Source organism: Globicephala melas, chromosome 10 (genome assembly GCF_963455315.2).
Source record: "Globicephala melas chromosome 10, mGloMel1.2, whole genome shotgun sequence".
NCBI classification, from domain to species: Eukaryota; Metazoa; Chordata; class Mammalia; order Artiodactyla; family Delphinidae; genus Globicephala; species Globicephala melas.
The window spans coordinates 79,424,175-79,451,579 of NC_083323.1; the positions used below are offsets into that span (position 1 = coordinate 79,424,175).

The 27,405-nt window shown below is 34.4% G+C and overlaps 1 protein-coding gene across 8 annotated transcripts in view; it reads right to left on the minus strand.

The window, feature by feature from the left end:
- CCDC91 (coiled-coil domain containing 91) overlaps nt 1–27,405 on the minus strand; it is a 409,698-nt gene that overhangs the window by 281,558 nt on the left and 100,735 nt on the right. For all 8 annotated transcript variants that reach the window (XM_070046418.1, XM_060305802.2, XM_060305805.2 and 5 more), the window contains exon 4: nt 153–313. In XM_070046418.1, the coding sequence (XP_069902519.1) occupies nt 153–313 (161 nt within the window). The remainder of the gene's footprint in view (nt 1–152; nt 314–27,405) is intronic.

The window sequence follows — 27,405 nt, forward strand, 5'->3', positions numbered from 1 at the left end:
ATAGTATTCAGTTTTTAGAATTCTAGATATTAACCTCAAAGTTAGAGTATCTACAGGAGGGGAAAAAAAATGGAAATCAGGAAATCTTCAATTAAATCAGTATGCAATTTTTTAAGTAGGCAAAGTTCCTATAAAAATATGCTTGTCTTTACCTGTGCTTTAGGAAAAGTTTGACTGACAATGCTGTTGTCTGCATGTGTATTCTCTGGTGATGAAATGATGGGCTCAGAAGAGAGGCAGCCAACCGAAGGAGAAGTGTGGTCATGGTCCAATACAATCTCAGGAGAGGCTGGAGAAAGATGGACTCCAGATACTAAAGGAAAACAAACAAAACAAAACAAGGATCATTAAAGGGAAAATAAAGAACAGGTTGAAGGGAAGAAAGGGAGTAGAGGGAGGGAAAGAAAAAGGGGTAAGGAAAGTAAAAGCAATGAGATAGAAAATGAGGATTCTATGACTATTTTTCAGGGATTTTTATCTGAGATCTAAAACTAGTGTTTCTAAATTGAACAGGACATTTCCATGTGAGACCCAAGCAAACAAAACAACTTAATAATGTCTTAATGTCTACATACTAACACATTACCATAAGAGGTGCATTTGCAATTCAGAGACATTATTCAAATATATTATTTACCTATTCAATTAGTTAAGAAAAAGCACTAGCATGCCTACCAGTGCCAAACACAGGCACTAGGTACTGAGGAGACAGCAATGAGCAGGACACGCATCCATGTACTCAGTGACCTTATGACCCAGGAGGGAAGTCAAATGAAATACTTATGACAATAAAGCGAGCTAAGGGGAAGAACAATGACGTTAAAATAGCTAATCCACTGTCTCTGTGTTAATTTCTTCTTTTACAACAGCAAAAGATTTTTCATGTTAAAGTCAATTTTAGTTGTTTCCACATAAAAATAATGTTGAAATGCAACTCTGTAATTAGTTTCACAACAAAATATTATTAGATTGTGATTAGGGTTCAAATACAAAGGTCACAAAAGGAAAGCCAATTCCAAACATGAAATAAGACAAAAATATTGATGATGGCAAAATAAACAGATATTACTTTATTTTCAAACGTTCTTTCTAAAAATTCAAATGCATTTGTATTGTGTGTTTTGAAGTTTAAGAAGAGTAACTAAATCATTTTTAACAGTAATTCATTTATACGTTTTGACTTTCTAAATTATAAAGACCTTTATTCCACATTGGCATCAGTAGCAACGTCAGTGAAGTTCTACCATAAATTTGGAAGGCAGCTCACAATGGAAATTGCATTTTTCCCTAAAGAAAGACATTTATAAGGTCATGAGGTATTAACAAACTAAGGAATGTATCAATTTTTTATTGGTACCATATAGGATTATTTAATTATCTTATATACACTTTCATTGTGTAGCAGTATTGTGTTTTTCAAATACTATGTGCCATACTGGATAAGGTATTGTAGCTTCTCCCACAAGCATTTCACTATTTTAACTAAAATACAGAAAACGGGAATTTCAACCCGTGTTTGTACTTTATATATCTTTTTCAGAATTTTTTGCTAATCTTCACTATTCTATATGCTAACAGATTTCCCTAAAATGTCAAAATATTCTAATTCTAAATTACAATTATACTAAAAATATTACTAATTAGTTTTTAAAGTACTATAGTATAGTGAAGAGGAATACAGCCTTATGATTAGAGCACAGACTCTGAAATCATATTGCCAAAGCAAGTGTACAACATCTGGCAAGTTTACTTAACTTCCTTCAGTTTCCTCATCTGTAAAACTAGCATAGAGGTGCTGATGAGGTTTTAAATGACTAAAATATGTAAAGCTTTTAGCATTGTGCTGAAATTATTTTCATCATTATTTCAAAGATTGTTAAAATTTGTTGGACAAGTATGTTTTACTTCCAGGCATAAAGGGTATGTGTGACTATGATCCTATGTTCAAGAAACCCTTAAAAATATCATTCTGATCCACCACCTGAACATTTTAACATCTCTTTATGTTATTCACATTTATAGCCATAATCTAAGACAAGATGTCATGTTGTCATGAGTTAAATTCTCATTCTGTAACATTACATGTTCAAGTATGCCATATTAAGAAAAGAAAGAGGGAAAGAGGCTAGAATAAAGGAAGGAAGGGAGAGAAAGGAAAGAAAAGAGATAAATAAGGGGAAGGCAAAGGGAGAGGCTGAGGGAGGAAAGTAGGGAGTGGGAGGAGGCCCCCTCACCCTCACACTTCCCACTAGTTACCACTATCATACTTTCCCTTCTTAACCAGATTTCTTGTCTCCATTTGCTTCTTCCTCACCCAACCCTCATCATGCCACTAGACCCACTTTTTATGATATTAATTTTCCTTTCAGGTATTATTAAGTCAAATGAACACTTCTTATTTTATCTTCCTTTAGTTCTCCAGAGCACATAATACTAATGACTCTCCCGTTTCCCTGAAACTCTTCCCTTGGCACCTGTAAGCCACTATATCTTAAATTCCTCCTAACATTTTAACTTTTTTTTTCTTGTTTCCTTTTCAGGCTCTTTTCCACTCAGTCTTAATTTCATTGTTTCCTACACCCTCTGATCTTCTCAGTGTTCACATTATTCTTACCACTTTCAGAACCCATTATTTAAATTATCACCTATAAGCTAATGACACCAAAATTCACATTTCTAGCACAAACCACTCTACAGACCTCCAGATCCATATGCTCACCTAACTACCAGACAGTCCATTTAGCTGTCTCGTACATTCCTCAGACTTACCCATCATCTTACATAAACCTGCTTTGCTTCATGTTAATGGTATCTCAATGAACTATTTGCCCAAGCCAGAAATGATACCACCAAGTGCCAGCTTCACTCCAGTCACACTGTGCTACTTACAGTTCCCTGATTATGCCATACTGTTCAGTACCTCCGTGACCTCACAATATTACTGCCTAAGTAAAAGCCATAGCTGTGGAATCAGAAATGGATTCAAATTTGAACAATAACAACTTACTTGTTATGCAGCAAATTACACAAACCCCTCTAAGCCACAGTTTCCTCTAATGAAAGTGGTGAAATAATACCAACAAACTTTTCCAGGAATCTTTTCACCTACTCCGTTACCCATCCAATCACAATACAATTTTAATTTTCCACTGTCAAGATATTATAGATTTCTAAGAAATAATAATGAAAACATTACATATCTATGGGATACATTTAAAGCAGTTTAGAAAAAATCTAGATCCTTGAACACTTCAATCTAAAAAATGAATTAAATTTCCATCTCATAAACTAAAATACGAATAACACAGAAAACTTTAAAAGCACATTAAAAAATAATAAAGATAATGCAGATGTCAAAGATTATGAAAATAAAGCAGATCTAATTAATCAAAATCCTGAATTTCTAAGAAAATCAAATAAAACAGTAATTTATTAACAATAAAAGGAGAAAAGTACAAATAGATAAATTAAGTGACAAGAGTAACATAATAATTAAAACAGAAGAATTTTTTTAATCATAAATCCTCTACAGACTTCTAAGTAAATAGGTTTGAAAAATCTAGATAAAATGGGCAATTCTCCACAGAAACACAGTTTATAAAAGTTGATTGGATTAAAGCTAAAAAATTCTTTAAAAATATATAATTTCCTTGGGGAAAAAATAAAATTATGAGGCAACTACCCTATAGATAAAGCATTTCAAGAGGATTTCCAACAAGAATTCGAAAAATGAATAATCCCAATGCTCTAAAATTATTACAGAGCATTGAAAATGAAGGGAACCTTCATTAGCATTACATAACATTAACATAACATTGATAGCTAAGCCTGATAAAGACAATACAAAAACAGAACAATTAAAGATTTTTAGAGTATTGCTTAAAAATAATTAGGTAAAAGTTCTAAATAAAATATTAGTAAACAAAATCTAACACCATATTGAGAAAATGATATGCAATGAATGAGTCAGGTTTGTTCCAGGAATGCAAGGTTGCCTCACTATTAGGGAATTCATTAATATAACATTCCACATTAATAGACTTAAAAGAGAAAAATAGCATAACTAGCTCTAAGGCTGAAAATGCTTTTGATAAAAATCAAACACCTGTATCTGTTAAAAAAAAGCACCACACTCAAAGAAATAGAAATTGATGCATTCTTTCTTAAGATAAAACATACAGATCTCACTCCTAAAGTTAATTAATGTTAATTAATTAATTAAAATTAATATTCATGTTAATTAATGAAAAAAATCTATAGGTGTTTCCTCTAAGATCAGGAATAATATAAGGATGCCTACTATCTCCATACCACTTAACACTGCACTCACTAAAGCAATGTGGTTAGACAAGAGAAATTAAATGGAAGCATAAAAATAAGAAAAGGAGGAAAACTACACCTCATGTTCCTACTAACTCAAACAATAAACACATTCAGTAAAGTAGCAGGATATTAACTTAATGAACAGAAATCAATAGCATTCATATGTAAAAACATAACAATTTAGAAGATATAATGGTAGCAAAAATATTATTTTCCATAGCAACAAAGAAGATAAAATACTTAAGAATAAATTTAGCAAGAAACATGAGGAAACCTTTGAAACATTTCTGAAAGACTCAATGGTAGACCTGAACAAAGGTAAAGACCCTTGTAATTGGATAGGTAGGGCAACTAAACATCATAAAGATGCCAATCCTCCCTTAGTTAATTTATAGGCCTAATAAAATTCCAATAAAAGTAAATAAGCCATTTTTATAATGGAGCTAGACAAATGGACATTAAATATCACATGGAAAAAGTAAAATGCAAAAATGTAAAAAAGAAAAAGTATAAGGAGGATACTCACCCCTCTTATTCAAATAAACTAAATTAAACTATAGTAAAACATACTACTAACCTTATTAAGATATACTGTAATAAATTATGTTAAAACAAACAATAAACCCTTTATAATTAAAACAGTGTATTTATTTGGTACAGCAATAAACACATCAGAAGAGTATACCAGAAAGTCCAGAAGTAGAGCCATGTATACGTGAAACTTAAGTATATGACAAAAGTGGTATTTCAAATTACTGAGGTAAAGATGGGCTTGTTAATAAACAGTGCCTTAACAACTGATCAGCCATTTGGAAAAATCTGAAATTAGACTCATATCTCACATTAATAACAAACCAAAAAAAAAGCTACAACTGGATTAAAAAATAAGCCATATAAGTATAAACAAAAATATGAGATCATGTAAGTACATTATCTTGGGTATAAGAAACGCCCTTCTAACTATGACTCAATTCCAGACACAGTAAAAGAAAAGACTGACAAATCTGACTACAGAATACATAAAAACATTTTGTCTGTCAAAAAGTATCTTAAATAAAATCAAAAAACAACTGACAAACTAAAAAAAAAAGATATGTTAATATATATCACAGATAAGGACTAATATTCCTAGTATATAAAGAACATTTAAAACTTGGGGGGAAAAAGACTGAAAAATATGCCTATAGAATAACAGGAAAAAAATGTGAACAGACAATTCACCAAAAAGAAAATATACAAATAGCCCTTAAATACATGAAAAGACACAGACGCATGCATCTACTTGTTTGTTATAAAGGAAACATAGGAAGGATGAAGCCAAAACTAGAGACTGATAGGTGGAGGAGAGGTAGAATGAAGTGGAAAGACAGAAGAAATGAATTGTGGGAAGTATCTCTTCTCTGAGTGTAGTTTTGTAATATGGTTCTGAGTTTTGGAACCAAGTTAGTGTTTCACATACTCAATAAAATAAAACTGAAATCAAGAGGCAGGGGAATAGGAGAATCGAATCCTGAAATGGAATACGAAGAACAGCAATTGAACCATATTTCAAATAAATAATATAATCACATTAACTAAGGAATGGGGGTGGAGGGTGACGGGCAGGAACCAACCTAGGTTACTTTGGAACGCAGTATTTTGGCTATATTGCCTCAGGAAAAGAACAAAAAGAACACTAAATAAATAATGAGAAGCAGAAGAGGAAAGGGAAGAAAAAAGGAGAGAATGAGGAGGAGGGAGAGAATGAGGAGGAGGGAAAGAATAAAGATAAAGCAAACATTATAAAATGTTAACATTTGAAGAAAGTGGATGAAGGGTACATAGGAATTATTTGTCTATTTCTTGTAGCTTTTCTGTAAATCAAAATTAAAAAGTCAAGAGGAATGAGCAAAAAAGAAAAATAGAAAAGAAATCACTCATGAGGGGGAAAATAGCTTGTCTCAACAAAAGTCTCCCCTATGCAAAGCTGCTGAATACAGACTTGGTATCACTGAAAACATGTGTAAGAATACTCCTAGCAGGAATGTTCATAACAGCAAATAAGTGACAACACCTGAATACCTGCTGACAGTCAAATGATTAAATGAGCTGTGGGAATGTTAATAATATTCTAAGTAATAAATTAGAATATTTTATACCAGTGTAAGTAAAAGAAATATATGTATATGCAACAACACGGGTAAGTCCTGAAAACATAAATTTGGGTGAAAAAAAGAAAACTGCAGGTGTGGTTGCACAGTATTAACCCATTTTTATAAGGCACATAAACAAGAAAAACTCTTTAGAGATATACATATATATACACACATATACAACAATTTTTTTTTTTTACAAAAGCAAGGAAACTATAACAAAAATTTAAGCCAGAGGTTCCCTCTGGGGGAAAACACAAGGATAGGACAGAATAGGATTATTAGAGCTGGTCATGTTCTGGTTCCTAAGTTAAATAGTAGATTCATGAGGCAAATTTTTAAATATAACAAAGAAAAAAATATACATGCTTAAAAATATAATTCTGAAGACCTCTTGTTTCATTGCCCTTCCTGGTTGTAGTACTCAAACTCCATGAGCTATACTATCCCACTGATCAAAATCTGCTCTGGGTAAATAAGAGAGGAAAAAAGTCTAATCCAAACTAAATACTAATAGGGACCAACCAGTGTACTCAAAGAAATGATGCTTTTGTGAAAAGATATCAAGAATCTGCAACAGACCAGTAAATATTAGATTTGGAGGTACAAGCCTTAATCATATCAAAACTTATTTCAGACATAAGGGAAGTTGAACCTAAAATGCCTGGAATTTACATGTACTTTCAACTTATGAGACATTAGTGAAATTTTCAGGAATTTTTTTAAATTTGGTAATATAAAGGTTCACTGAACATATTATAATTCACATCCTATTTTAAAAATAAAATGAGAAAACAAATGAGTAATGCTGTGAAAGAAAAGAGAACATATAAATGTAGTATCCCCTAAATGGAAACTAGATTTTTCAGTTAAGCCTCTAAAGTTTTTCTCTATGCTAGAAGTCACACTATCCAATAACAGTAACTCACCCAAAAAAAGAAAATCCACATTCATAAATACTGTCTACATATACATACCCTAAATATAATTTAGTAATAAAGATGGTATACATGTTTATACATGTTTGTTTAACAATGGGAATTTTTAAGCTTAATAATGAAAATTACAAATTCAATATGTAAAATATAATTATCTTCTCATCTAGAAGAGAAATTACAATTTTTAATGTTTCAAACTGCTACAGTATTCTTTGGTCTATTAAAAGTTGACTGGTGTCAGTCTATGCCCAAAAATCTTTAAATTCAGAAGATCAAGCATACCCAACAGCACCAATTTCTGCAAAAATTTAGCCAACACTTTTTAAGAAGTAGAAATCTACAAAATTTTGTTTCTTTGGGTATTTTGTTTCTTTGCTTGCTTTTAGTCTTAAGCAAGTGTACAGACACAATTTGCTTCATTTCAAATGTGAAATCCTTGGTTTTCTAAGACTTAGAGGATACAAGGTCATCATATTTTCCTTCCTTTAGAGCTTTAAAGCTAACTAAAAGTGCACTGAAGGGCACTTCTTCACCTCTAACTTTGTAATGGTAATTAGCATAGTCACTGGGCATATCATTTTTCATTGACAGACCTCTTCTAAAACACAAAAAAAGCACACTAAGTCAGAACACCACACAAACAAAGAAGCACCAAGTTTCCAAATAGTATGCAATTTTTTTTCCAGTAATTCTGCCTGTGGTCAACTCTGCTTTGTTTACATAAGCATAGTAACTCTTATAAAGTCTAAACAAGAAACAGGTGAAAATATCCATGTACTTTTAACTATACCCAAGGAAATCTGTTTATGTCTGTTAATAGTTAATTCAACAGGAGAATACCAATACAGTGATAATGATTTTTACAACTTTTAACTTAGAAAATAATTTTGATGTTTAATTTCCATTTAATGATTCTCTTACCTAGTCCAGGCTCCCTTTTTCAACATTCTTTCATTTATATGAAAAACAAAGAATATGTAAGAATTGAAGAAGATCTAAACAGTATATCTAAATATGAAGATCTGTTAGTAAATACAAAATAAATGAATTTTTTTTAACTGACAAAAAACAGGGTAAAGGTCGCTGTTTAGAAAAGTATTACCTCTTTATAAGAAAGGTTCCCTATAGGAAATGCCCTTTGATTAATAATTTAATGGATAAATGTAATTCAATGGATTCAAGATATATCTAGTATACCTAGGTTAGAGATTTAAAGAGAAATATATAATAGCTTTAAAAAGATTGAGGCAGGATCATAAGGAACAGAAATGGTCACATTCTTAATAAAAGAGGGATCACATGATTGATTAAATTACCACCATTTTAGTTATTTTTAATTACTTTCCAGAGTATTCTACAAATAAAGGCTCCCTCTCTACTTGATTCTTTGAGGAATAATAGTGCTTCCCTAAGGGCTGTTTAGGCAACACTATATACCAAAAATTTTAGTGAGCAATTTTTAGAATTACACAAATGACTAAAGAAACTTTTAATTTCTAAAAGAGACAGGTAGAGGGAAAGTCCTCATAATCCATTGCTGGCATGGTCAACAAAAAATCATATGATATAAATATAATTTTTGAACAGGAAAAGAAAAAACTGTGCTATTTAAATCACCACTGCTTCTTTATTATCATACCAGGAAGAAAATCCCACAGCACCCCAAAAAATAAATAAAAACAGGAACTAACAAAATATAGACAGCATTGTATAATGAGTTTAATAAGTTTAAAGAATATGGAAGAAATATTTCAAAATCATATATCTTTAGGCCAAGTTACTATCTAAAATCTGAGATTTTCCTTTTTTTAATCTCTTGCTCATAGGCAAACATAGGCAAGTTCTAAGCAATTTCCCAAGAGGAAGAAAAAAATGCTATCACAACTTAAAGTAATATGTTAAAGTGATATGGTAAAGCAGTTTTTGGTTCCTCAGTCTATGGAAACTGGATTCTTATTACTTCTTTTAGATAACAAAAGCAAAGGCAACTAAAGCAAAAATAACCAAGTGGGACTACATCAAACTAAAACCTACTAAATGGGAGAAAATATTTGCAAATCATATATCTCAAAAGGGCTTAATATCTAAAATACATAAAGAACTCATATAACTCAACAGCAAAAAAAGAAAAATCTGATTAAAAAATGGGTAGAGGATCTGAATAGATATTTTCCCAATGAAGACATACAGATGGCCCATAGGCACACTGGCCATCTGTATGTCCAAAAGGTGCTCAACATCACTAATCATTAAGGAAATGCAAATCAAAACTGCAATGAGATATCACCTGTTACAATGGTTACTATCAAAAACACAAGAAATAACAAGTGTTCGTGAGGATAGGAAGAAAAGGGGACCCTTGTGAACCACTGGAGGAAATGTAAATTGATGCAGACACTATGGAATACAGTATGGAAGTTTCTCAAAACATTAAGAATAGAACTACTGTATGATCCAGCAATTCTACTTCTGGGTATTTACCCAAAGAAAACAAAAATACTAACGCAAAAAGATATATACACCCCATGTTCACTGCAGCATTATTTATAATATCGAAGCAACAAAAACAAACTTAGTGTCCATCAATGGATGAATGGATAAAGAAAACATAATACACACACACACAATGGAATATTATTCAGCCATAAAAAAGAAGGAAATCTTGCCATTTGCAACAACATGGATGTATCTTGAGGGCATTATAGTAAGTGAAACAAGTCAAACAAAGACAAATACCTTATGCTCTCACTTATGTATGGAACCTAAAAACAAACAAATGAGCACATGGATAGAGAGAAGCAGAGGGCAGGGGTGGACAAAGTGGGTGAAGGGGTTCAAAAGGTAGAAATTTCAAGTTATAAAATAAATAATCATGGGGATATAATGTACAGCATTGTGACTATAGTTAATAATACTGTATGGTATATTTGAAAGTTGCTAAGAGAGTAGATCTTAAAGGTTCTCATCACAAGAAAAAAAAATGTATAACTATGTATGATGATGTTAACTTGATTTTACTGTGATCACTTTTGCAATATATACAAATATTACATCATTATGTTATAAGCATGAAACTAATATGTTAATTATACCTCAATAAAAAATAAAAAAGAAACTTAAAGCTTTATTCTACTCATTACAACATGATGAGACACCTCAGGGGGAAAAAGTGTTTGTGGTCTTTTTGGGACTCCTTTATTTATCTATACACTCATTCAAAACACAATTGTAGAGTACCACTATATTCAAGACACTATGCGATGAAAGATACAACACAAATCTTTTACATTGGAAAATCTACCCTGAGAATATCACATTGGTATTAAAATAATAAATAAATGAATCCTTAGTGGTTAAATATTTATAGTAAGACTTGCCATTGTTTGTAAAGTTGACTTCACTGTTGGAACATCTCAAATATCAAATGATTAAAATAAAACACTAGTATGCTGCACATACTAGGTGTTTAATAAACTAATCTACTCTGGAGAATTTATTTAGACATTTCTTGGAAATAGTGTATATTAATATTTAAATATAATAAAGAAAGATAATTTTCTAAGACAAAGGGTAAAATTTGACTCTCATAGAGATATAAAGTGAATACATGGGAAAGATTTCACTCTACTCATACAATGAGGGAACCAGGCAAATGTTATAACCATTTCAAAGGAAAAGTCAAAATAGCACAAATTGATGGGAGGTAAAAGAATGCTGAAATGAATTGCAACCAGAAGTGAAACTATTTTTTTCCAAAGAGGAGAAGGAAGTCCATCGAAATTCTACTAGACATAACAGAATTTACATGTCTATCAGTTAACTAAACATATAAAGAGCTGTAAAAATAAAATACCCCAAAGACAATGGACAGGGCTAGAATCAGATAACCCTGAAACTTATGCTGAACGTAGACAATGGATAGTTTCACTAAAAAAAACATTTTTCTTCTACATGACCAAAAGCAGTAGCTCAAGTTTCTGTTAAACTAAGTGAAATGAAGAAAGGGGAGAGAACTGTCATTGACTGCATACATACTTAAGGCCAGGTATTGGGCAAAATATTTTGTATGGGTCAACTGATTAGATCCTTAAAATAATAACCATTTTATAAATGAAGAGCCTAAGATCACAGGTTTAATTAGTATGTCCCTGACCTCACAGCTAGAAGATTTCTAGGATCAGAATTAATGTCAATATGCTTCCAAGGCTCAGTCTCTACTCCAAAATGATTAAAAATACAAGTTAAAATCATGTAGGGTTTGGGGTTTGTGTGTTTTCTAGTATGTAAACGAACAACGAAAACTACAAAACAAGGAAGCAAAATACAGACCACCTAAGAGTAAAAGCATAGAGTAAAAAAAAGATGAAAACTTAAAAATTTAATAAAACTAATATCCTCAATGAAGTATATACTTAACATGATATCAACAACAGAAGCTACTATTCTGGCTATCATATATACAGTAATTTAACAATGCCAATTAAAAGAATAAAGTAAAACCAGCAGTCCTCAAATAAATTCTTAACTATATTCTACTGCCAATGAAAAACAAAACTAATGAAATAGAACTAGTTTAAAGTCCACTTCTGCTCTCCGAGTTAATCAAATGGCGAAGGAGTTACAGTATGTGAATATTAGCAAAATGCAATTCACAATTATTTCTTCCTTCCTCTTTCTTTAAACCTTCACTATAAAGCCTGCCACAATTTCCTTTCTCTTTAAGCGATGGAGATTATTTTCTATTCTTTCTTCTATGTGTACTATTCTTTCTTCAATGGTAAATTTCTTCTTTTACTCTCTGAAAAGATCTTCTACTATTCTTACTATTTTCTTTCTATATTCTCATGCCACTCTTGCTATAAATCTTTTTAAACCGTATGTTAACACTTTTTTTTTTTTTTTTTTTTTTTGTGGTATGCGGGCCTCTCACTGCTGTGGCCTCCCCCGCCGCGGAGCACAGGCCCCGGACGCGCAGGCCCAGCGGCCATGGCTCACGGGCCCAGCCGCTCCGCGGCACGTGGGATCCTCCCAGACCGGGGCACGAACCCGCGTCCCCCGCATCGGCAGGCGGACTCCCAACCACTGCGCCACCAGGGAAGCCCTAACACTTTTGATTAATCATTATGTTTCTTGAAGTTAAAACAGTTTTTCTTTTCCTGTTATCTAAATCATAAAACAGAAATATCTATTTAAAATTTTTCAGAGCAACATACTGACAGGTTTCAGTAGAGTACAGCATAACTCCCATTTGCGAGAAGTTGGTCTAGCCTCCTAAGATGAAATAAATGGCCCCGTAACAATTTTCAGAGTTTACACAAAATGAGTATCACTGTATACAAATGGAACCGTTCACTTTAGAGAGATTGGGGAGTATTTTCCCCACGTTTAAGCTGAAGCATTTGTACTATACCAAATAGCATAGTATATTTAAGTACTCCCATTAAAGTAATACAGCATCTACATGACTATGTGTATAATACATGTACGTAGCTTTTATAAACTTTATAATCACCATAATTTTTCACAGCAGCAGACCAGTCTACTTTTTATCAATACGATGAATATACTATTAAAAAGAAACTTAGGATAGCAACATATTCTTAGAGATAGATATCTAAAGCCATATGCCAAAACCCAAAGTGGATGTCATTATATTCTCTTTTTTAGAAATGTAAACACAACAGGAGCTATTAGACACCTAAACTCTTAGAATTACCTTCAGGAAATTTTATAGACCCAAATCCAGAAGAAATATGTGGTTTAAGTAAATTCTATTAGCAGTTTTTCCATTAAAATTAATGAACCATGTGGCTGCAATAAATTGAAAATGGTTGGAAGCCATAGTTTTGGACTTCCCTGAGTGTGTTAATTCTTATAACTGAATATGTCTGTTTTGAGACCCTAATAGCTGTGCCTATAAAGTCGTTTCAAGAGAAACAACAATTCTTGCGGAGTATATGGATAGCCAAGGTGGGCCTCACTCTCACCTGTGTGTGAAGACCTTGTTTACTTGCATATGAGCTGTGACTTGGGTTGAGGGCATATGCTATGTTTCTATCTTATAAGTGAATCTGATGCCCCTTATGATCTGGTAGTTTTGAGTCAAAGTGTGTAGTTGGAAATATGATGAGGTAGAAGGTCATCCTTGTTACCAGGCAACAGTGCTCATGGATTAAAAACATGAACCTGATAAATAAATTATGTGTTGTCTAGTTTTTCTCTGTAGCATGCAATGCTGTTTGATAGCATCTGACCCACAGCAGAACTTCTTCCAAAACTGGAGTCAATCCTCTCAAACCCTGCTGTTACTTTACCAACTCAGTTTATGTAATATTCTAAATCCTTTGTTGTCATTCAACAGTCTTCACAGCATCTTCACCAGGAGCAGATTCCATCTCAAGAAACCACTTCCTCTGCTAAACCAAAAGAAGCAAGACCTCATCCCTTCAAGTTTTATTATGAGACTGCAACAATTCAGTCACATCTTCAGGCTCTTCTTCTAATTCTACTTCTCTTGCTTCTTCCACCACATCTGCAGTGCCTTCTTCCACTCAAGTTTTAAAACCTCAAAGTCATCCATGAGGGTTGGAATCAACTTCTTCCAAATTCCTATGAATGCTGATATTTTGACCTTTTCCCATGTAAACTATGTTGTAAACAAATGTGCTGTGTGTCATCCAGGTTGTCTTGTTCTATTTATAAAGCACGGGCATAATTCTGAAGGGCCTTAGGATTTTCAGAATGGTAAATGAACACTAGCTTGTACTTAAGGTCACCAGCTTCCACTTAAAGTCACCAGCTGCATTAGCCCCTAAAAACAGAGTCAGCCTGTCCTTTGAAGCTCTGAAGCCAAGGCAATGACTTCTCCTCTTTAGCAATGTAAGTCCTCGATGGTATCTCTCCCAATAGAAGGCTGTTTGGTCTACAGTGAAAATCTGTTGTTTAGTGTCGCCACCTTCATGAATTATCTGAGCTAGATCTTCTGGATAACTTGCTGCAGCTTCTACATTAGCACGTGCTGCTTCACCTTGCACTTATTTATGTTACTGAAAAGGCTTCTTTCCTTCAACCTCATGAACCAACCTCTGCTAACTTCAAACTTTTCTTCAGCAGCTTCCTCACCTCTCTCAGCCTTCACAGAATTGAAGAGAGTTAAGGCCATGCTCTGGACTAGGCCTTGGCTTGGAGGAATGTTGTAGCTGATGTGATCTTCTCTCCAGACCACTACAACTTCCTCCATATCAACAATAAGACACTTTCACTTTCTTATCATGTCTGTGCTCACTGGAGTAGCACTTTTCACTTCCTTCAAGAACTTTTCCTTTGCATTCACAACTTGGCTAAGTAGTTCAAGAGGACTAGATTCCATCCTATCTCGGCTTTCAACATCCCTTCCTCACTAAGTTTAATTATTTCTAGCTTTTGATTTAAAGTGAGAGAGCTGTGACTCTTTCTTTCACTTGAAGACTTAGAGGCCATTGTAGGGTTATTACCTGGCCTGATTTCAATATTGTTTTCAATACTGTTGTGTCTCAGGGATTAGGGAGGCCAGAGGAGAGGGAGAGAGATGGGGGAATGGCCTGTCGGTGGAGCTGTCAGGACACACACGACATTTAACGATTAAGTCTGCCATCTCATATGAGCGTGGTTCATGGTGCCCCAAAATGATTACAATAGTAACAAATATCACTGATCACAGATTACTATGACAAATATGATGATAATGAAAAAGTCCGAAATGCTGCAAGGATTACCGAAGTGTGACAGAGAGACAGAAAGTGAGCAAATGCTGTTGAAATAACTGTGCTAACACACTTGCTTGATGCAGGGTTGCCACAAATCTTCAATTTGTGAAAAATGCATTTTTCTAAAAAGTGCAATAAAAACAACATAGGCCTGTATATGTGTATGTATGTGTGTGTATTGCCACTTCATATTCACAATCTCTCCTTTGTGCATGTATCATTAAAATTCTATAGATAAGTAAACAGGTACTTGAAAAGCTTATTAACTTGGCCAATGTCACAGAGCAATTAATTGTGAAGCTGAGATTCACAACTAAGTCTATATAATTCTTACTTTAAGACTTTCTAGGTAAATGAAACAGCATATAAAAAGGTATAGGGGACTATCTTGGTGGCACAGTGGTTAAGAATCCACCTGCCAATGCAGGGGACACAGGTTCAAGCCCTGGTCTGGGAAGATTCCACATGTCACAGAGCAACTAAGCTCATGCACCACAACTACTGAGCCTGCATGCCACAACTACTGAAGCCCACGCGCCCTAGAGCCCGTGCTCCACAACAAGAGAAGCCACCACGATGAGAAGCCTGCACACTGCAATGAAGAGTAGCTCCTGCTCGCCACAATTAGAGAAAGCCCATGGAGCAAAAAATAAATAAATTTATTTTTAAAAAAAAAAGGTATAGAATCATGGATTCACATAATGCATTTAGGGAACAGCAAGTTCTTCAGCATAATTGAAAAGTAAAAAGCTCAAAAGAAATATGGTTATTACAGAGGCCCCAATCAACTAACTGTAACAAAATGAAAAAAAAAAAAAAACTTTTGAGAGATAGCCTCTTCCACCGGAGGGCAGACAGCAGAAGCAAGAAGAACTACAATCCTGCAGCCTGTGGAACAAAAACCACATTCACAGAAAGAAAGACAAGATGAAAAGGCAGAGGGCTATGTACCAGATGAAGAAACAAGATAAAACCCCAGAAAAACAACTAAATGAAGTGGAGATAGGCAACCTTCCAGAAAAAGAATTCAGAATAATGAGAGTGAAGATGATCCAGGACCTCGGAAAAACAATGGAGGCAAAGATCAAGAAGATGCAAGAAATGTTTAACAAAGACCTGGAAGAATTAAAGAACAAACAAACAGAGATGAACAATCCAATAATTGAAATGAAAACTACACTACAAGGAATCAACAACAGAATAACTGAGGCAGAAAAATGGATAAGTGACCTGGAAGACAGAATGGTGGAATTCACTGCTGTGGAACAGAATAAAGAAAAAAGAATGAAAAGAAATGAACACAGCCTAAGAGACCTCTGGGACAACATTAAACGCAACAACATTCGCATTATAGGGGTCCCAGAAGGAGAAGAGAGAGAAAAAGGACCAGAGAAAATATTTGAAGAGATTATAGCTGAAAACTTCCCTAACACGGGAAAGGAAATACCCACCCTAGTCCAGAAAGCACAGCGAGTCCCATACAGGAAAAACCCAAGGAGAAGCACACCGAGACACACAGTAATCAAACTGGCAAAAATTAAAGACAAACAAAAATTATTGAAAGCAGCAAGGCAAAAACGACAAATAACATACAAGGGAACTCCCATAAGGTTAACAGCTGATTTCTCAGCAGAAACTCTACAAGCCAGAAGGGAGTGTCATGATACACTTAAAGTAATGAAAGGGAAGGACGTACAACCAAGGTTACTCTACCCAGCAAGGATCTCATTCAGACTCGATGGAGAAATCAAAAGCTTTACAGACAAGCAAAAGCTAAGAGAATTCAGCACCACCAAACCAGCTCTACAACAAATGCTAAAGGAACTTCTCTAGGCAGGAAACACAAGAGAAGTAAAGGACCTACAAAAACAAACCCAAAACAATTAAGAAAATGGTCATAGGAACATACATATCGATAATTACCTTAAACATGAATGGATTAAATGGTCCAATCAAAAGACACAGGCTCGCTGAATGGATACAAATACAAGACCCATAAATATGCTGTCTGCAAGAGACCCACTTCAGACCTAGGGACACATACAGACTGAAAGTGAGGGGTTGGAAAAAGACATTCCATGCAAATAGAAATCAAAAGAAAGCTGGAGTAGCAATACTCATATCAGATAAAATAGACTTTAAAATAAAGAACATTACAAGAGACAAGGAAGGACACTACATAATGATCAAGGGATCAATCCAAGAAGAAGATATAACAATTATAAATATATATGCACCCAACATAGGAGCACCTCAATGCATAAGGCAACTGCTAACAGCTATAAAAGAGGAAATCAAGAGTAACACAATAACAGTGGGGGACTTTAACACCTCACTTACACCAATGGACAGATCAGCTAAAATGAAAATAAATAATAAAACAGAAGCTTTAAATGACATAATAGACCAGATAGAGTTAATTGATATTTATAGGACATTCCATCCAAAAACAGCAGATTACACTTTCTTCTCAAGTGCGCATGGAGCATTCTCCAGGATAGATCACATCTTGGGTCACAAATCAAGCCTCAGTAAATTTAAGAAAATTGAAATCGTATCAAACATCTTTTCTGACCACAACGCTATGAGATGAGAAATAAATTACAGGGAAAAAAACGTAAAAAACACAAACACATGGAGGCTAAACAATACATTACTAAACAACCAAGAGATGGCTGAAGAAATCAAAGAGGAAATCAAAAACTACCTAGAGACAAATAACAATGAAAACACGACGATCCAAAACCTATGGGATGCAGCAAATGCAGTTCTAAGAGGGAAGTTTATAGCAATACAAGCCTACCTCAAGAAACAAGAAAAGTATCAAATAAACAATCTAACCTTGTACCTAAAGGAAGTAGAGAAAGAAGAACAAACAAAACCCAAAGTTAGCAGAAGGAAAGAAATCATAAAGATCAGAGCAGAAATAAATGAAATAGAAACGAAGAAAACAATAGCAAAGATCAATAAAACTAAAAGTTGGTTCTTTGAGAAGATAAACAAAATTGATAAACCATTAGCCAGACTCATCAAGAAAAAGAGGGAGAAGACTCAAATCAATAAAATGAGAAATGAAAAAGGAGAAGTTACAACAGAGACTGCAGAAATACAAAGGATCATAAGAGACTACTACAAGCAACTCTATGCCAATAAAATGGACAACCTGGAAGAAATGGACAAATTCTTAGAAAGGTATAACCTTCCAAGACTGAACCAGGAAGAAACAGAAAATATGAACAGACCAATCACAAGAACTGAAATTGAAACTGTGATTAAGAATCTTCCAACAAACAAAAGTCCAGGACCAGATGGCTTCACAGGTGAATTCTATCAAACATTTAAAGAGCTAACACCCATCCTTCTCAAACTCTTCCAAAAAACTGCAGAGGAAGGAACACTCCCAAACACATTCTATGAGGCCACCATCACCCTGATACCAAAACTAGACAAAGATACTACAAAAAAAGAAAGTTACAGACCAGTATCACTGATGAACATAGATGCAAAAATCCTCAACAAAATACTAGCAAACAGAATCCAACAACACATTAAAAGGATCATACACCATGATTTATCCCAGGGATGCAAGGATTCTTCAATATACACAAATCAATCAATGTGCTATACCATATTAACAAATTGAAGAATAAAAACCATATGATCATCTCAATAGATGCAGAAAAAGACTTTTGAATAGCATAATTATATCTGGCTTGTGCACATGAATGAATGGTGATTTTATTAAGTGAGAAAAAAAATAGAAGGGTGCAGCTTTGAAGAAGTAAAAGGGGAGATAGGTTATGTTACAGACATGCCAACTTTAAGGTACATATGGAGCCAGCAAGGTCAGATAGACCAGTTGAAAATATAAGTCTGAAGCTCTAAAGAAGGGCAAGAGTAAAGGCACAAACTTGGATATCCTCACTTAAAAGGTTTCATCAGTGAAAAAACGAAAAAGTCAAGGATAAAACCCTAGAAAACAATTTTTAAGAGGAAGGGAGATAAAAGATAATAATAAAGTAAAGAAGCCAAGAGGAAGGTTTAGAGAAGTAGGAAAGAACCTGGGGTACACAACACCATAACCATCAACCTTAAAGAGAATACTTAACAGAAAAATCCACAGATAAAACAAAACAGTAATTAACAGAAAAGAAAGGTCACTTCCACATTTGGCAGGAATTGAGGGGGTTGAAAAAGTGATTGAGGAAAACTCAGTGGAGAAAAAGATATTTAAACCAGGCCTTGAAGGAAGGGTGTGATTTGAACCTGCAGAGATGGAGAGGAATGTTTCAGCTGGAAAGCCAAACTAGAACAAAGAACTGAGGTAGCAATACATTGGGAAAATGTGCTGAGAAGAGCAAATAATTTCTGTTTTACTGGACCACTGGTATGTCAAGGGTGACAGTGAGTGAAAAGTCAACATAGTCAGGCCATTACCAGATAATGGACCTTGAAAGTGAGACAAAAGAACTTAGGGGTTTTGAATGCCACTATATAAAAACTTCTGGAAACCATGTATAAGATGAATTATAAGACAAAGGGGACAGTTAAGACAATATTTATAATAGCTCAGATGAGATGTTGTATAAATCTGAGCTAGTTTGATAGAAGTGAAAACGGCAAAGAGGCTGATGCGTTAACCAGAAGAATTTGGCCAATAGCACTGACCAATGCAGTTGTGCTCAGCTTTTGCTGAAGTTAAATAACTGGATTAACGAAAAGGCAATGTCATTTCAAGACAAAGCTAAAATAAAGAGCATCTGTCATACCAGAAACAGATTACTCCATTAAAAAAAATCTCCAACTTAACTGACATGGTATATATAGTACTTGTGATGAATATTAGAAATTCCCTTTATCATAGTAAGTCATTTATAAATCTCTAAAATTTTCAATTACTATGAAGAAAGTGAGTTTGCGGCTTCTTCTTATAAAAATATAGTTGAACATAAGGCTTTTTTAGTTCCAAAACATTTATTAATGGTAATGTATACTTTACATGGTCTTACATAGAAATGTTTATATTACTTACCAAATCTGTACATATATCAGTATATGCTATGAGCTTATAAAATATGGCTTCAATTAGCCTTTAGGAAAACTAATAGCATATCTTTGAAAGTCAATTTCCTGTAAATCTTAGCAAATAAGTAAAATATAATTATAACATTAAAATCTAAAAACAAAAAGCTGAAATTTCTCTAAATTACACATGCAATAACTATATATTAAGCTATAAAAATATACATAAAAATTTCAACAGACAAATGCAGGAAAGTTTATAGTATGGACTCTTATGTAAGATTCTTTTTAATCTACAAAGAAGTCTTAGCTAATATCTTCAATAAGCAAAACAATGAAGAGCTTTTCTAAACCAAATTTGACCAAACTTCTATACTTCCTTCTAAAAACACTGCCCTTCTATGAAAACTTTAAAATCCAGTTGCCCCAAGAAGACTGATTCAGGCTCAAAAACCTAAGAGATGGACTTAGCACTCTAAGTAAAGCAAAAATGACAGTCTATCCCTCAGCCCAGCTGTTTACCACTTTATGAGCTACACAAAGAACTATACAAATGTGTACAAGAGAAACATGAAAATGTGAACTATTTTCCAGAGGTAAAAAAATCATATATTCATATCCATCGCATCAAGAGAAAGAAGATACTAGTTATTTTCATTATACACTTGTTAAGTATGATTGCCTATTTAAGTTTACTTTAACCATAAGAGAATCTAGGAAACAAGTATATCTCTTTGGTTTACACCCAATGAATCCAAAATGACGTCAGGTTTAAACTCTAAACAGTACCTTTTTGACCAATAACAATACGTTCTCTTTCTAAAGAAATGTAACTCAAAGATTGTAAGAATCATATATCTATATATAGAGAGATATGCATATATAAAATATTCAATTAATATAAAGATACCAAATGTTCTTAAATAATCAAGGGATATAGATTTATGATTTCTATAGTTCATGGATCTAAGAAAAAAAATTTAATACAAGCACATTTGACATCATCATATTTAATTAGGCCATAGCAAATATATTACAGTGATGATACAAGACTGAAATACATTAAAATATACAAATGTACACACTAATTGTTAGAATCTAGCCCATTTGCTTAATTTTTCATGTCAATATTTTTTTTTTTTACTTTCAGTGAAATTAGCAAAGACCAGGCATCAAGAAGTAGAATACATGGGTAAAGAATTTTTTATTAAAAAAATCCTGGAACTACTGTTCCAGTAGTATATGATGAATATACTATTAAAAAGAAACTTAGGATAGCAACATATTCTTAGAGATATATATCTAAAGCCATATGCCAAAACCCAAAGTGGATGCCATTATATTCTCTTTTTTAGAAATTTAAACACAGCAGGAGCTATCAGGAGGGAGGGGAGGGAGGGAAGAAGGGAGGGAGGGAGGAGAGGAAGGTAGGAGGGGAGGGAGGGAGGGAGGAAGCAGGGAAGGGAGGGAGGGAGGAGGGAAGGAAGAAAGGAAGGAAGAAGGGAAGAGAAAGAGAAAGGAAGGAAGAAAGAAAACTGAAATTATAAACAATGGATAGGTTTTGTATCAGCTTAGACAATGATGAAGAAAAGCATAGTGAAATGAAAAGTACATCTGTAATTAATCAGACTAAAGGACAGTCAAAACGTGAAAAAGAGGTTAACAGCCACAGAGACAGAGTTTTAAAAAATTACCATTTATCTAATTTTAGAGTTCCAGAAGAAGAGAAAAGAGAAAATGGAACAAAACTAATATCAGAAGAGATAGGGCTTTGCTGCTGGCACAGTGGTTAAGAATACACCTGCCAGTGCAGGGGACATGGGTTTGAGCCCTGGTCCCACATGACACGGAGCAACTAAGCCCATGCACAACTACTGAGCCTGTGCTCTAGAGCCCGCGAGCCACAACTACTGAGTCCACATGCCACAACTACTGAAGCCCACAGGCCTAGAGCCTGTGCTCCACAACCATAGAAGCCACCACAATGAGAAGCCCACGCACCACAACGAAGAGTAGCCCCCGCTCTCCGCAACTAGAGAAAAGCCAGCGTGTAGCAACGAAGACCCACCGCAGCCAAAAATAAAATTAATTAATTAAAAAGAAAATTTTTTAATGAAGAAAAAAAGAAAGAGCTAATGGCTAACAATTTTCCAGAAGTGACGGAATTTTCCATAAGTGATTTGCTGCACTTCTTGAATCTGTAGCTTATCATGCTTCTTAAATCCATGGATTCAACCCATACATTCAAAAAGCCCATCACATTCTAAGCAAGGTAAATAAAAAGATATCCATACCTGCTACATCACAGTGAAACTACAAACACGAATTACAAAGAATAAGTAAATCATAAAAGTAACCAGAAAGAAAAGACCAATTACCCTCAAAGGAGCAGTAATTAATGGAACCAACTAACCTCTCAACAACAATTATAGAAATTAGAAGACAGAGGAGTAATAATCACATCGTGCAGAGGAAAAAAAATGACTGTCAACTCAGAAACATCTAGGTGAAACTATCCAACAAGGACAGGGACAAGCATTTTCAAACAAGAATATACTGAGAGTTTGCCAACAATGAGTCTCTCTCTGGAAAATTCTCAACGATGCACCTCAAGCATAAGGAAAATGATTTGTGATGGAGAGTCTAAGTTACAAGAAGAAATAAAGAAAAAATGGTAAATATGCAGGTAAATCCAATATACTTCATCTATGTAAAACACTAATAACAACAACGCCTTGTAGAGTTGAATATATATTAAATATATAAATATATATGCAGATTCTGAGTATATATGTAAAAAATACTAGAAAAAAATAGCAGAATAACAAGAAGAAATCATTGAGGTTCAAATGTCTCACAGTTTTTTGTACTTTTCAAGAGGAGGATAAAGATACTCATTTGTTTAAGGCTTTAATAAGTTAAGAATGCATGTTAAAATTTCCAAGGAAATTACCCAAAGAAGAGAAGCAGAGTATGTAACTTCCAAACTGGTAGAGCATGAGAAAAAAAGAAACAAGAAAATCAATTCAAAAAAAGTAAAAAAGAAAAAAGAAACACAAAATGGCAGTACAAATAGAAAGCCAAAATTGGAATAGTAGGAAAAAAAAATGTACATCAGTAATTACATTAAAATATAAAGTACTAAATATTCCAATTCAAAGACAAGGACTATCAGGCTGGATGAACAAACAAAATGTATCTTTATGCTCTTTACGAATGACATATCTAAAAAACATAAGTATACAAAGAGACTGAAAAACATGAATGGAAAAAGAAATGCCAGTTGAATTCTAATCAAAATAAAGCTGCAGTATTTATTATCAGACAAAATGGATTTGGGGCACAAACTAATTCTACAGATATAAAGAGATGACCACATAATAATAAAAAGTTCAATATACCAAAAAGATATTATAAATATGAATATACCTAGTTACAGAATCTCAAAATAGAAAAAGTGAAAAGTTACAGAGCTTCAACAAGAAGTTTATAAATCCACCAACACAAAGAGACTGCAACATTCCTACAAATTAATATTTAGATAAACTATCATATAGTGTACTCTGCAGTTGTTGAATACAGTATCTACATAGTATCTACCAGAGCAGCAGTGCTTCTCAAACTTTAATGTTCATAAGCATTAATTAACTGGGGATCTTGTTAAAACACACACTCTGTCACAGTAGGTCAGGAATGCAGCCTGAGATTCTGTATTTTTAACAAGCACCTGGGGATATCAATGCTGCTCATCCTCAGATAGCATTATGCCACAGAGCAAGTCTCATCAAATCACGAAGAATTCGTATTAAACTACTTTCTCCAGCAACAAAGCAATCAAGAAACAATAACTAGAAAAAAACCCATGCTTAGAAATTAAATACTCTTAAATTAAATCAAGGAATAATCCAGACTCCAAATCAGAAAATATAAGTGGAGGATTTTTTTTAAAAAATCATAACTGGCATGATGCAGCTAAAGTAATAAACAGAGGGGAAATTATATCCTTGAATCCTTATATTTGAAAAGAAAGGTTAAAATTAAAGAGATAGGCATCAACAGTTTTTTGTTTTGTTTTGTTTTGTTTTTTGGGGCGGTACGCGGGTCTCTCACTGTTGTGGCCTATCCCGTTGCAGAGCACAGGCTCCGGACGCGCAGGCTCAGCGGCCATGGCTCACGGGCCCAGCCGCTCCACGGCATGTGGGATCTGCCCGGACCGGGGAACAAACCTGTGTCCCCTGCAGCGGCAGGCAGACTCTCAACCACTGCACCACCAGGAAAGACCCAACATTTTTTTTTAATTAGGAAAAATACAAAAATAAACCCAACAAAATAGAGCAAAGAGAATAACAATCATGAAAGAGATTTTAATAAATCAGGAAATAAACATAAAATTAAGAATGTTGACATTCCCAAAAATTAGTATTTGGAAATGTTCTCTCCATCTCCCTCTTCTCTGCTGCAAAGCTTTCAGCTCTTTCAGATAAGCCTGCCTCCCTATTATAGGCTTTTTTTTTGCGGGGGGGGCCTGTTGACCCCTATTTGGACTCAGACAGTGGTCTGATATACTTCCCAGCTATAATGCAGTGTCCACGTCACTCTCTGTTTCTACTATCCTGATACCCTGTATCTACCCTTAAAAAAGATATCTTAGTTATAATTAAATAATTATCTGTAATTATTTAATTTCTGTGCACCTTACAAGCTTGCAAGACTCGTGAAGGCAGGTATCTTGTATGTCGAGAGTTTAACTAAGCTACTCCACCATATTGCTGCCTCGACACCCATTTTGTTTGGCCGAGTGGCCTGCAGAGACCTTAAACTGCCACTAGCCCTCTTGGGCAAGCACACTCCCTAGATAACTGCCCACAGAGTCACAAGCAAATTTAAGTTCTTAATATGACTTCTCCAACAGCCCTTGTGATGGGCAGTCTCCCCCACCCCCCAGGGCCTTCTCTTTTTGTACCCCTTTGATAAGACCCCCATGGAGTTTACTATTCCCTGTCGTTTGGTATGAACCGCCCAATCCAGACTTAGCCCTGGAACCCCTGAAACCTCCACCTTGGGACCCTAATAAAAGCATAGGCCCTGGATTCTTTCACACCCTCCGTCTGCACTCTATCTTGACCTTCTGATGTGGCCCCACAAGGCATGCCATGTACTTCCTCCAGGACCCGTGGGTAATAAACTTCTTCATTTCAGTTTCTCTTGCCGTCTGTTGCTGAATGCAACTCATCATGAGGCAGCCTGTGCTCTACTTGACAAATGTTAATTTAACAAATTCATAGCATAGTCTATCCTGTTTGTTTTCCATTGTTCCCCCTGGACTCGGTACACAATAAATACTTATTGAATGGGGAAGGGGGGGGACACAACCAAAAGGAAGTAGAAAGTAAATAGTCTCATGCCCTGACTTCAAACAAAATGGCTGGTAACCAAATGAGAATCTAATCTATCTTTAAAAATTTAGGAGAAATGAAATTCTTAAATTTCATCAAACATTCCATGAAAACAAAGTATATGTGTTTAGATCATAAGACCAAGGATTAAAATACTATAGAATGTTCCTTTAGGAACCTAACAGGTTGATAAAATCAATAACTGTTTATTCACTAGACAAATGAACAATTCTATCAGCAAAAATTTTCTTTTGTTTTACTTGCTGTATGTTCATAAATGTCAAGGGAATAGTTAAAGAAGAAAATAACAGTTTATTTAGCTGGGTAAAGGGTTTCATAATAACCAAACTGCATGTGAAATTTTATTACAATATTTTGTCAGCTCTGTGATGTCTGACAAATTAAATTAAAATTTCTATCCAAATTAGCTGAATCACCTTTTACCCACTTTCCTTTATTTTGACCTCAGACGTGATAGATACAAAATAATCAAAACCTTCATGTCAGGCAGACAAACTTTCTATAGCATTAAGATTAGGTAAAAACATCACTATGTATTTACAGTTCTAAAATATATTCCTAAGCATCTTTCTGTTCTAATTTCTAAGTACTTTAAGCAATCTCTGTTTCATTTACCCTAAAATTATTTGGCCATTATTAAAGGTACATTATCCAAAACAATCTATCTGAGGAGGTCCACAACAAAATTAGTCTTTATCACATTCAATTCAAGAAAACAAACCTCAAAAGATTTTTCAATTATAATTTAAATGAAGGAAATTTTTTTCACAATGAAAGTATTAAAAATAATTGGATCGTCACCTCAGCAATGCTTTAATTAGAAAGAAAAAATTAACAAATATGGGCTGTATCACATAAATTAATTGTGGAAATCAGAGTGGGATTAATACTTTGATAAGACACAATAATGATGCCCAAATCATGCACAATTTTTTAACTGCAATGAGTTTCTACGACTTATTCAAGATAATATCCTAATAACAGGCACAACCTTTAGTTCTCAATGTAGAGAATAATACAAATATTCAGGGAAACATTATAATAACAGGTCAAAATTACAATCTCTAAAATTATAGTCAAATAATGTTTTATACTTTGATATTCAGGAATCCACAAGAATGAAAAAATCCCAAACACTTCTAAACTTTAAAATCAAATTCCACAAATAGCCAACATTTACTAAGTATTCACTGTAGCCCAGCCCTCTGGGTGCCACTTAAAGAAAGGGGCTAAGAGAGCTCAGAGTGGGAAAAAACTCCCACTCTGAGCTTCTAAATGAAGTCATTTAGAAAAGACATGATAGTGGCTTTGACTGGAGTAGTAACTAGGGAAGCAGAGAGAAGTGAAAAGATCCCCAAGTTTAATTAAACTTAGAACCTACAGTATTTGCTGATGGGTGGGTTGTGGATCAGAAAACCACAACGAGGGAACAGGAACAGAGAAGGAACAGAAGTTTCAAAAATCTCAGGAAATCATGGTACTCCCTAAAGAGGAAGGACCAGAAACTCAACGTCTACAGAACAGAATAGCACAGAGAGTTGGAGACTCTATTCCAGAACATCAAACACCCAAACTTCAAAAAGAAGGAAGAAGTGCTCGAACACTCAACCTGAGTGAGCACAAAGTACGCATATTAGCAATAGTGTTCATGAGAGACAACAGTCCAGAGACATCGAGCCAAGTGTACAGCAGGGCACATCTGGCAGAACCTCTGGTTATGCTGGTCCTATTGTCCTGTCAGTGTCATGTTCCCACGGGCCCCTGAATCCTCAGTTTGGCCATTTGAGAATTCCCACAGTAGAAGATTTTACTTTTTCCAGCTAGAGCT